This window comes from Pygoscelis adeliae, unplaced genomic scaffold (genome assembly GCF_000699105.1).
Source record: "Pygoscelis adeliae isolate BGI_AS28 unplaced genomic scaffold, ASM69910v1 Scaffold179, whole genome shotgun sequence".
NCBI classification, from domain to species: domain Eukaryota; kingdom Metazoa; phylum Chordata; class Aves; order Sphenisciformes; family Spheniscidae; genus Pygoscelis; species Pygoscelis adeliae.
Window position 1 is genome coordinate 855161 of NW_008825612.1, and position 12399 is coordinate 867559.

General features: G+C 39.9%; 1 protein-coding gene across 1 annotated transcript in view; it reads right to left on the reverse strand.

Moving 5' to 3' along the window:
* SYNE2 (spectrin repeat containing, nuclear envelope 2) overlaps positions 1 to 12399 on the reverse strand; it is a 203754-nt gene that overhangs the window by 114942 nt on the left and 76413 nt on the right. The window contains exons 50-55 of the mRNA XM_009332747.1: positions 7850 to 8005; positions 7183 to 7448; positions 3921 to 6027; positions 2064 to 2386; positions 921 to 1065; positions 3 to 190 (exon numbers count right to left, since the gene is read on the reverse strand). Of these exons, the coding sequence (XP_009331022.1) occupies positions 3 to 190; positions 921 to 1065; positions 2064 to 2386; positions 3921 to 6027; positions 7183 to 7448; positions 7850 to 8005 (3185 nt within the window). The remainder of the gene's footprint in view (positions 1 to 2; positions 191 to 920; positions 1066 to 2063; positions 2387 to 3920; positions 6028 to 7182; positions 7449 to 7849; positions 8006 to 12399) is intronic.

The following is a 12399-nucleotide window of genomic DNA, read 5'->3' on the forward strand; positions in this document are numbered from 1 at the left end:
GCTTCAGTTCTTCACAGTTAATTTCCAGCCCTTTCGCCGCCTCAAGCAAACCCAGCCAATTTTCCCACAGCACTGTTACAACCCTGCCCAGTGCCCTGTCACTTCTCTTGCATAATCTCATCAGCTCTCCAGAGACCTGCCTCAGCTTCACAAGATCATCTTCAGCTGAGTCGATGTTGGAGACTAAAATCTTATAGGAAAAATAAATAAGTAAATAAGTAAAACAATACAGTCAGAATTGTTAATGAAGCATTAAGTGACGTGATTAGGATCCTCTAATAAAATGGCAATCACTTCACTGAGCTGGTTAAACACAGTTGTAATGAGGGAATTCTGTTGGCTAAGTGTGGAGAAAGATGGGGTAAATAAACAAAACAAACAGAAGAACAGTGTGCCCAGGCAATTAGGTTGTTCTTACTTCTTTCTGGTTATTTGGAAGGAAAGAGAAATGAGCAGGAGTTACAGATATATAAAATGACAAGCCTGTAATATGATGAGTACTAAAAAAGAAGACAGCAAAGAGGTTCATTATAGCAGAGTTCTGGTGGGGAGGCAGCAAGAGTCCTGGGTGAGGAAACTGGAAATTCTCTGATTTTCACTTCTGAGGGAAAACAATGGCAATGTTAGAAATCTGATCAGTCCTGGTCCTGCAAAGAACCAATGAGGGATCTGAACAGAAATGCAACACTATCTTAAGCACAGATAATGTTTGATTTCTACAACAATAAGATGTACTCATTCTACATGGTCCATTATAATCCTGCCTTTTTATAGGTATATAAATATATTCTGTGGTTTTATATATACATAAATACAGGATAAAGAATTTCACTTCTTTCTGCTATGATGTCATGTGGTGTGCATAGCTGCTATATCACCATTTTGCATGAGCTTTTCAAGTTCTTCAGAGCCTCTCTTACCTTGCTTTCTTCTAAGTGCTCCAAAGCTTCTTTATAAGACATTGGTATTTGAGACAAAGACTGTCTAAGCATCTTTTCCAGTTTGTTAAGATTATCACACACCTTATCTTTGGCTTTTGTGTAGCTTTTGTATTTTTCAAAATACCTGTAGGAAACAATTAATAGACCAATTAAAATCTGTTGTGGTTGCTCCTCTCTCCAACCATAATGTCCACTAGAATTAAAAAAACCACCAAACTTCTGAACTAATAGTCCTTACTATTTTGCAAGTTATCTTCAATTATCATTTGTTATACACTTCAGGTCTGATATCTGAGATACTTTAGAGATGCAGGTACAAATGCCCCAGAGGTAAAGAAATATAGGTATGTATATCCATATATCGGCCATGGAGCTGCTCAAAAGAATTGTATGTCTTGATCTAAGTCTCCATCCTCCTCAGACATTCCCAAAAATGCGTTCCCAGTTTGTAACACACATTCTATTTGTCCCTACAATGTATGGTCTGTACAATTCCAATTTCTTGTATCTTATCATCTCTTCTATTACCAAAGCCTTTAAAGTCATCCAATTCTTTGATTACAAAAGCAGATTTCAAGGTTATGCTCAATAGAACCAGAAGCACTGGATCATGAGCAAGCAATTTAAAAATCCTTTACTCTATCTCCCAAACTTTTTCTGTACATGTATCTGAAGGCCCTTCAGATCTCTTCCATACCTATATTTGAAGGAAGGAAACTATGGCCTGCATCTCGTTTGGTCTTTACTTTCTCAAGCCATCAGAATAGCCTATGGAAGACATGCATTAGGGCCCCTCTGAAAACTATTCTAACCTGCACCAGCATGGAACTGGAGAATGTGGAAATGTGCCTTCTTCTGATTCTGGCACCATATGACACTCAGTCGAGCCCCACACATACTTTTTGGAATATACTAAAAATGATTGCATTGTAAATAATTAGCAATATGCTTATTGTCTGGTAATTTTCCTTCCATTATAATCACATGTGGGAACAACAGAAATGCTTACAGTTCTTTCTGCTGAATTACCTGGTTCTAGCAGAGCAGAAACAACACTGCATTTATTATCAGTCAAATTTCTCATAATAAGGAACACGATCTAGGAAGATCTCTTGAACCTACCTCTGTTTATCAGCTTCCTTTCTTTGAGCCTTCTCCCTTAACGCCAAACTCTTATTGACTAGTTCTGTTAAAGTATTTTCCAGACATATTTTGTCTTCTGGTTTCACTAGGTTTTTCAGCTTGGAGTACAGGTTTTCTATATCAGCCTTTGCAGAGTTGAACTCTTCTTGTTTCCATTGTGAGGTTTGATGGACCTCCTCTGAGCTACCAAGCTCTGCTGCGGCAGACTTGACTCGAGCTTCATAGTCCTCGAGGAACCTGGCAGCCCTCTGAACAGCCTTGGTATAAAGCTCACCAGTCTTACATGCCTCCTCCAGAGCACTCTGAAAGTGTTAAAAAGACAAAGGAACAATCAAGACAGGCTGCTGTGCTCCTCTGGATCACCAGGTGGCCTTCTCAGAATTTCACACCTGGATGTCTTTGAGACCAATGCTCCCAGAATTGGCCTGAGGAGGTGAGGGAGGACACAAGGCAAATGCATTCTGCTACCTAGGTAGTCAGAGAGTAGTGCTGTAACCTATGGATTGATTGCCCTCAATCATAGGAACAGGGGTTATGAGGGAACTGCCAATACTGGAAAAGTCCAGAGAGAAGGATGGCAGGACACAAGAACCATAAGATCCCTTATGGACATGGCAGTATATGTCCTGTTCAGACAAGGAAAGCCCACACGTCGATGCTTTATTCTGCTCCAGGGGATACCTCCACTATGACTTGCCAAACTGATTCTCGCTAGACCCTATTCTTGTATGTATTTATACACAGAATGATGTGTGACTTTGCCAGCTCCTGGATTCCCACAGGGCAGAGAAACTTTGGCATTGTGCTTCCCACACAATACCCAAGCAGTGAAGATAAAGCACAGCAAACCAGGAAATCTGGCAGCAGGACTATAAGTCCATCAGGGACGCTGAGTCCCTCCCCCTGTTATTAGCTACTACCTCATATTTCCTCCTTTGTATCCATTGATCTCTTGGGCAGTCAGGGCACAGGTCTTCTTGACCAGGACACAGTTCCAGAACCTCTCTGCTATGAAGGTTACCACTCTTCTGGTTTCCAACATAAAGTTATTCACTAACTCTTTCTCCTTGTATTAACACTGCCCTTTAGCTTAAGCAGTCCTTTTCCATCCATTAAGTCTACCTCCAACCTAATTACATTTCTCAGCTAGATTTCCCACTTGCCCCCAGGTTGAGCAAATTCAGTTTTATTAACTGCCCTCAACATTCCTCATCCTTCTAACAGCATCTGTTCCAGTTTGAGTGGACCTTTCCTGACAAAAGCATCAAGAATCGGGTCGCTCCTCCAGCAAAGCCTTATCAATGCCTTATATACTTCTGTTAAGCCTTAGATCCCTGTTGCCTTTCCTTTGCTCACCCTCCCTGAGGCCTGATCACATTGGTTTGACCTGTGCTTTACTCTCCTTGATCACTCCCAACTGGTAAGCTTTTTCTTTATAGTAGAAACAAGGAACTTCTGTTTTTTTCATCACTGTCACTATTGAAAATGTTACATAAAATCAGTCCCAAAAATAATCCCAGGACGATTGCACCCAGTCTCTCTTCAGTTCAATATTTCAACACAACCTTTTCCTTCCTCCCTCTTACCTTTCTTTTCTTGTGCTAATCCCCACTGCTTGATTATAATCAAACAATACTACTAATTTCTTTGTATTCTTAGTTTCTTATCATGATTCCCATCATATCCACCAAGGCAGAGATGATGATGGGCCAATTCAGTTATTAGAATAAAAGGAGGATATAAGTCATGAAAATATAAATACTACAGTCACAGACACCTAATCTAATTATTGGGAGAAGACATATGGCCATACCTTATTTTATTAAATATACTTACAACACGGGCAGCAATGTCTGTCTTCAGCTGTATTTCATGATCTTGCAGTGTCTCTAGTTTTGTTTCTATACCAGTAGGAAGAGATTTTTCTTCTTGGTTTTCCCTCTGTTTTTCCATTATACATTTTATAGCAGAAAACTTTGCTTGCATCATATTCTGAATTGCTTCCCATCGCATCTTTTCATACTGCATTATTTTTATGTCTATCAGAAGTGGCTGCTGGAGCTCTAATTGAATATGCTTTATGATGTGGAATATATGTTCTACTTCATTCTGGATATCTTCCTTGTTTACACACTGGAGACCAGAGACCAAGTTTTGAAGAAACTGATTCAATCCCTCAACATCTTTCTCCAGGCTCTTTATTTCTTTCCTCTTAGAGTCTTTGAATGGTGTATCAAAGACCTCATTTTTGTTTATTTGATTTGCTGCCTCCTGGGTTAAGTAAAAGATTTGCTGAACTGTCTGAAACAGAATCTGTGCAGATATAAGATTCTCAGCAGGAGAAGAGCTAGAGCTATTTAGGATGTTAACTTCTTTTCTTACAGTGGATGTCATAGTCTGGATTTCATTTATCAATGCTTGAATCTTATCGCATTCCCTAACAACATTATCAAAGTGTATTATCTTCCCTTTAATTTTATTTTTAATTTTAAAAAATTTAGTTTGCAATTCATCCAGCTGCAGTGAGTCCCATTTTAGACCTATGCATTCAAAGATTTCTTTGTACTTCATTATTTGTGACAAATTGGACTGAAAAGCTAATACTTTTTCTTTAAGCGCTTTGCATTTATCCTTCACGTCCTGCTTGGCACCTAATAATTCATCTTCCTCCAGGTTCATTTCACCATACTGTAGATCATTAAGATCTTGCTGCAATGAAGTTATTCCTTCAGCAAACTCTCTGTAGACAGCTATATTTTTTTCTACTTCATGAAGTTTACTCTGAATTTGCCTCTGTGTCTTCCTTGCTCTACTCTTCAGACTTCTTAACTGATCAATCAAAAATAGTTGTTCAGACAGGCTCAGTTCCCCAGCTGTGACCTGACTCTCTTTGCAGTGGGATGAGATAAGCCCTTCTATTTCCTGTATGTCCTTTAAAATCTCCTTTAAAATGGCTTGTTGATTGATTAATTCTGACCATGTGCTGGTTTGGTTCGTGTCAGACCTGGCAAGCATCTCAGCATTTCGAAGCTGACAGTGAACTTTTTCTACTTCTGCAATAAGTCTTTGCCTCTCCTCCAGCTGGAGCTCCAGGTGCTGTAAGCTTTGAGCTGATTTTAAAACAAGAGCCTTGTATGAATTCTGCAATGTTTGTAAAAGGGAAGTCATATCAGAGATCTCCTCTGGCTTCAAGCTGGGAACGATGCGCTGGAGCCCATAATCCAGTGATACAATCACAGGCTCTCTGTTTAGAACTTCTGTACTCATAAGCTGACAACTTCTGATCTGTGATTTAACATCACTGGGGAAAAGTGCTGCTTTCTGATCAAGAGATGACAGTGAATCTTTGACCCATGAAATATTTTCTTTCAGCCTCTTCATCATTTCATGTTTCATGAGAGCAGGACCGCTGATCTGAACATCCTCTCGAGGAGTTTGTTGCACTGATAATGCTTCCAATTTGCTCTGCAAATCATGTATAGAGTTCTCCAAAGCTACCTTCTCTTGATCGCTCCAAATTCTTTTCATCTGCAGTTCAATCCTTCTTTTTAATAGAGAAAGACCATGTTTAATGTCCTGTAGCTCTGTGGTCCAAAGTACAGGGTATTTGGCTTTTCCTTCAGATGAGGAATATAACTCTGCTTGTAAACACTGTTCTTGTATCAGTCTCTGAATATCCTGTGCTTTATTCATAAGCAGGTTAAATTCGTCGATTTCTGCCACAACTTGATCATGTTTCTTTTGCACTGTTTGTTCCATGTGTTGCCACCATTGCTCCAGTTGCCTCATTTGGCTTTCGGTTAACACTTTATCCATGCATGTTAAATGCCGAGATAAACTTTCTTGCTGAGTTTTCAACTGGTTTAAGACATCTCTTTCTTTTTGTAAGGACTCTATGCATGCCTTAATTTTCTCCAGAAGAACCGTGTTGTTCATAGGACCCCTGCCAAAAATATGAGTAGCATTTAAAAAAAAAATTCTCCTAAAACATGGACTAGACACGTTTTAAAAAGAGAATTTAACTGTTTAGAAAATGATTCACTCACTTTATTCACTTAATCACAGGTATCTCTCAATGTTCTCTCACAAATTTCCTAACCACCGTTGCAGTATCATTATTTCTTGCTTATCTGTACAGCATTAGTTATTTCTAGATATCTCTGCAGGAAAGGTACATTCTAATGTATATTCTCTAAAATTGCAGTATATACTGATATAGAATGTGTTATTTCCTAAAGGAATGTAGCCTCCCTTTAAAGTTACAATAAATACAATTTTAAAAATCAACAATAGTGTTAAGTCATCTCTAAGCGAGTTAACAACATTTTATGGTAATTTCTGATTTACAATGAAGATAAAACTTAGTTGTAATAAAAACTTCAAAAATTCCCAGTCATTCAAGATTGATTTGGAGGAGTTTATCTACTGATCTTTTATTTCCAGGGGTACTTTGAAATTCCCACCTAAAATACATTTAGTAGCTAGATTTTTATTCAATTTTTTTCAATCTCTTTGCTGTAAATTAAAAATTTTATAAATTATTTTAAAGATTTTCAAATTGTTATGATACATTACTGCGACCGATAGGCTAGTTCCATGTTTTGAAGGCTAATTTATAAAAGGCACTAAATATTTGGTGTGCATTGGTTACCTCTGAATTGGTACTGTGGACTTATTTATTGCCACAGAATTCTTCCTATCAAATAAGGTTAATTTTCAGAGTAATGAGATATTTCACTCAGAAAAAAATTAGAACTGATGAGTCCTTAAAGAAAAATATTTCACATCTGCCACATTTTTGCAAAAATATTTTAATATGGCTTTTATATAGGTTTTTAGCACAGCAACCATTTCTTTGCTTTGCCTAAAAAATAAAAATAGTAGATGTTGCTAAAGGATAGCAGAGAACCACCAGAAATGCTTCTGTTTAAGGCTGTTTAAACTTATAAACCTGTGAGACTTCTCTTGCTACCTAACTTTAACGAGATGGATAAAACACCATATTCTTGTCTGAGCATTGTTGAAGAATGGCACAAAATTCAGTCTAGGACTGTATTTGTTCTGCAACCTATTAACACAAACCCTCAACTATACTTACATTTTTATGCTATCTTTTTCTGTTGACAGATTTTTCATTGAGGACTGCACAGCAGAAAGATTTTTCTGGTACTCATTAATTAAACAGTACTGTTGTCGCTTCACTGCCTTAACAGCATCTAGTTCTTGAAGGAGCCTGTCCCAGCAGGGCACCGCAGGCTCTGTGGTTTGCAGCTCTGCTCTGTTTGATCCTGTTGCATTGTGAAATGCTTCTTGACTATGACACAAAGATTTTGCTTTCCATGTTTCCAGTTCAGTTTGTAAATTCTACAATCAAGCCCACCATAGAGAGAGGATTAAAAGAGGATCTTAAACACTTTCAGCTTTCAGCACAAAAGACAGTTAAATACTGATTCATCTACAAACATACACTTGCTCAGTCACATGCAAATGAGCACGCATGCCTGTGCACATCATGGAAGCACACACGCAATCACAGGTGTATCTACTACTGCACTCTAGAAAAGCAGTACAAAATATGGTATTTACATGGACATATTTGCATTAAGGCACAGTGTTTGTAGATTACCTGGTAGACAAACTGACTAATCATGCAGTCAAACTTTAGATATGACTATATGCCACAATTTTGTTTTGCCCAAGTGATTCATAATTCTATAAGTGTATCACTACGTTAACAACGAGGAATGGCTTTGCAATTTCCATACCTCCAGTTCTTTCAGTTGTTCATTTATGAGCACAATATCCAGTTCAGCCACTTCATTTTTCAGCTCATTGACCTTTTGTTCCTCTTCAAAATAGTCAGTGTTTACTTGCACTCCAGGAAATAGTTCCTTCTGGATAACCACTTCTGCACCTGTGTCCTACAACGCAAAATGGGATTCTTATTTCTGAAGGTCCTAAAACAACAAGTTTGCTGACTGCAACACTTTGCTTCACATTTTTAAGCCATACCTAAATCCTGCTGTGGCTTCCCCCACAGTCTCTGTGGGTCAACAAGGACACAGAGGCTGGGACCTCCATCACTGCCCCCCACCGCTGCAGTCACCTTGGCTTGCCAGCACTGCTCAGATAGCTATGAAATCTCTGCCCTTAAGTTTGAAACTGATATGCCACCTTCAAATAATATCCTCCCTGCACCCACGTCTGCTACTGATAAATTCACAGGTCTATCCTGTCTTCTCCCCCCTCCTCCTTACACATTCATGGACCTTTAAACTCTCCTCATATCCACATTCCTTCTGCTCAGCACCTGCCTTGATATACTGCTGTGTCCTTCACCAGGACCATCTCTTCAACTGCTCTTCACGGGGCGACTCATGCATGAAGCAGCTTGGCTGTGACACAAAGCCATGGCTGCTACTGCCACAAGTGCCATCCGAAATCAGGGGTAAGATGAGAGTGTCAGGGAGCCATGTCTCAACTGGGGTGGGGAGGAAGGGAATGGGGGGCTCCAGAGCCAGTCCCTAGCACTGCCATCAATTCCCACAAATACAGAAGAACAAGTCACTTGAGGTGTGACCAGGTTTAACAGCCCATCAGCTGAGCTGAGGTCATTGCCCCAGTGGATGCTCTTAGCCAGCTCCTGTTCAGATGTAAAACATAATCCTCTAAATCACCTTCAGCTATTGCAGACAACAACATAAATGAAATGTCACAGGCTTATTGGGTCACCTGGCAATACCTTAAAAATCTTTCTGCATTTCCCTTCCCCCAGTACCTGTCATATCTGGTGTAAAATGTGATCTGTTCCACGTATAGGCTTCATGTGAGTGAATGCATACAAATATAAAGATATGACTACAGTGTGAGCTTCTTCATGGTACCAACATATAAAATGAGCAATGACAAAAAATTCTTGTTTGATAAACTTACTGTATTGCTACTTTAGATACTATTTTACTAGGAAGCAGCCAGCTGTCCCTGCAGCCATATCGCTTGTAAGTTGTCACTGTTGTCTGTCTCTTTGTTGGTCATGAGCTATACAAAATATACCTGCTTCCAAGTGTGGGAAACATGTGGTGCATTGTAGACATTATCGGAAAAGAGTAATTCTATTTATTTGAATTCTTTTGGTTATTTTCGGTCAAAACTGAAGGGCACCACTCATGAAATAGTCAGAGAAATTTTCCATTTCTCTGTGTATACATCCATAACAGTTGTATCAATTCAGACATAAGATTTCATTTTAAGAGACTTTGGAGTGCCATAGAACTGAAATAAGCAGAAAACCTCAGCTAAGCTATCACAGAGTGAGGAGGAAATCCACTTTACCAGACTGAAATATAAACGCATCAAAACACACAAAAAAGTAAGTGTCCTGACACTAAGAAAAACCTCAGGGTTGCTGTGTACATGTTTTGCTTGTCTGTATGACGTTCTCAACGTACACCGTGGCACTGCCTCCCCAGATTCACAGACACATAGATAGTGTCGGTCTCCCCACACAATAGTTTTAATGTTTCCCATAGTTTTTCAGTCTATCAGATGGTTGGAGAGGGAGGAAAATATGAGAAGGGAAGAGAATGGGGGTTGCTAACCAGCTACTGTCCTTCAGGTACAAAGCCAGGGCTCCCCTGCTGACTCTTCACAGTGCAGGCCTGTGGGAAAATGCCAAACATGACTCTGGCTTCAGGCTAGAGTAGAGCCCACAGTCTAAATCCTTTCTTATCCAACACCTTCCTCAGGAAATCAGCAGAACCTACTTTCCCTTCCCTTTGCAAGCTCCAAATCGATTGAATACAAACATTTACAGATCACATTTAGAAGTGAAAATCAGTCAATTTGGAACGGAACGGAACAATGACTCTGGCTTCAGGCTAGAGTAGAGCCCACAGTCTAAATCCTTTCTTATCCAACACCTTCCTCAGGAAATCAGCAGAACCTACTTTCCCTTCCCTTTGCAAGCTCCAAATCGATTGAATACAAACATTTACAGATCACATTTAGAAGTGAAAATCAGTCAATTTGGAACGGAACGGAACGGAACAGAATAGAATAGAATAGAATAGAATAGAATAGAATAGAATAGAATAGAATAGAATAGAATAGAATATTTTCTGTTGGAAGGGACCTACAACAATCATCTAGTCCAACTGCCTGACCACTTCAGGACTGACCAAAAGTTAAAGCATGTTGTTAAGGGCATTGTCCAAATGCCTCTTAAACACTGACAGGCTTGGGGCATCGACCTTCTCTAGGAAGCCTGTTCCAGTGTTTGACCACCCTCTTGGTAAAGAAATGCTTCCTAATGTCCAGTCTAAACCTCCCCGGGCACAGCTTTGAACCATTCCCACGTGTCCTATCACTGGATCCCAGGGAGAAGAGATCAGCACCTCCCTCTCCACTTCCCCTCCTCAGGAGGCTGTAGAGAGCAATGAGGTCGCCCCTCAGCCTCCTTTTCTCCAAACGAGACAAACCCAAAGTCCTTAGTCGCTCCTCACAGGACATACCTTCCAGCCCTTTCACCAGCTTTGTTGCCCTCCTCTGGACGTGTTCAAGGACCTTCACATCCTTCTTAAATTGTGGGGCCCAGAACTGCACACAGTATTCAAGGTGAGGCCGCATCAACACTAAATACAGTGGGATAATCACCTCTTTTGACTGACTATGTTTAATGCACCCCAGGATGCGGTTTGCCCTCTGGGCTGCCAGGGCACACTGCTGGCTCATATTGAGCCTGCTGTCAACCAGCACCCCCAGATCCCTTCCTGCAGGGCTGCTCTCCAGCCACTGCTCTCCCAATTTATACTTGTGCCTGGCGTTACTTCATCCCAGGTGCAGAATCCAGCATTTGGACTTGTTAAATTTTATCCCATTAATCATTGCCCAATGCTCCAATCTATCTAGATCCTTCTGCAAGGCATCTTGTCCCTCAAGAGGCACCTCCCAGTTTGGTATCATCAGCAAACTTGCTAATGGTGCATTCAACTCCTGCATCCAGATCATTGATAAAGATCTTGAACAGGACTGGCCCTAGAATTGAACCCTGAGGAACACCGCTGGTGACCAGTCGCCAGCCAGATGTGGCCCCATTCACTACAACCCTTTGAGCTCTGCTGAACATAAAGATATTTATTCTGTGCAGTACCGCTGGAATGTCAAAGGTTATTAACATAAGTTATGGAAATACAGATATAAATCTCATCTTGTCTGATCAGCTATAATGATGGCATAAGCTAGCTTTGCTGCTATTCTTATGTTTAATATATCTTACTTTGAAATTAGTACTACTGATGTTAATAAAGTATCAATTGGAAAGTCTCTTGTAATTGCCACTTGTAAAAAAAAAAAAAGAGAAAAAAGAAAAAAAAGAAGGTAATTTTATGTCTGATACTGTGATATGCAATTTTAGTTGCAGAAAGTGCGAGCTAGATTGTAGCTCCAGCTTTGTATTAGTTTGCACGCTCCGAGGCAGTGCTGCCTCATTGAGAGCTCTCTCTAAACCTTCTTTACCAGCTGACCACTTAACAGAATGCTTGGCAGGGTGAAGGTTCTTCTCTGTCTGATTGTGCACAGCCAGCTGTAATGCCTTGACAGCGGTATAGGGTTTAAATGTTGAATCAATGCATAGTAACTGATGAAAGTTACTCATGCAATTAAGAGCAAGCAAATGGCCTATGGGAATTTTGAAAAAAACTATAGAGAAGGAGGAATGTCAATTAGCCTACCCCTACTGCAGGTTACTACTGAATTAAAGTTCAGTCTTGTTTTTGAATTAAGATTGTCTTAATCCCTGCTAAACCGAGGTCAGAGCTTTCTGGGCAGTATCAAGCAAAGGTAACCACCAATGTAAGAGACTAGTAATATCTTTATAATTTTTTTGCAGTGAAAATACATACTTGATTATTCTGATAAGCTCTGACTTAGTGTGTTTTGTGAAATAGTTGTTTCTTCCTTCTGAGGTGAATAGCATGCTTGTGTCTGTAATTATCAGTTGCACTTATACATGTGGTATAGTGTGATGTTAGGTTTACAGCTGGACTTGATGATCTTAAAGGTCTTTTCCAACCTAAACAATTCTATGATTCTATGATGATTGCAGTGTTATTTAAATGCTTTTGAATAGTACCCAGTGTGATCTTCGCCATAATTTTTCCAGGAACTGAGGCTAGACTAACAGGTCTGTAGTTTCCTGGTCTTCCCTCACCCCCTTCTTGTAAACTGGAATAACATTGGCTAGCTTCCAGTCAGCAGCAACCTCCCCAGACTCCCAAGGCCTTTGGGAGTTTTTGTTGGGGTTTCCAGTTAGAGCAGA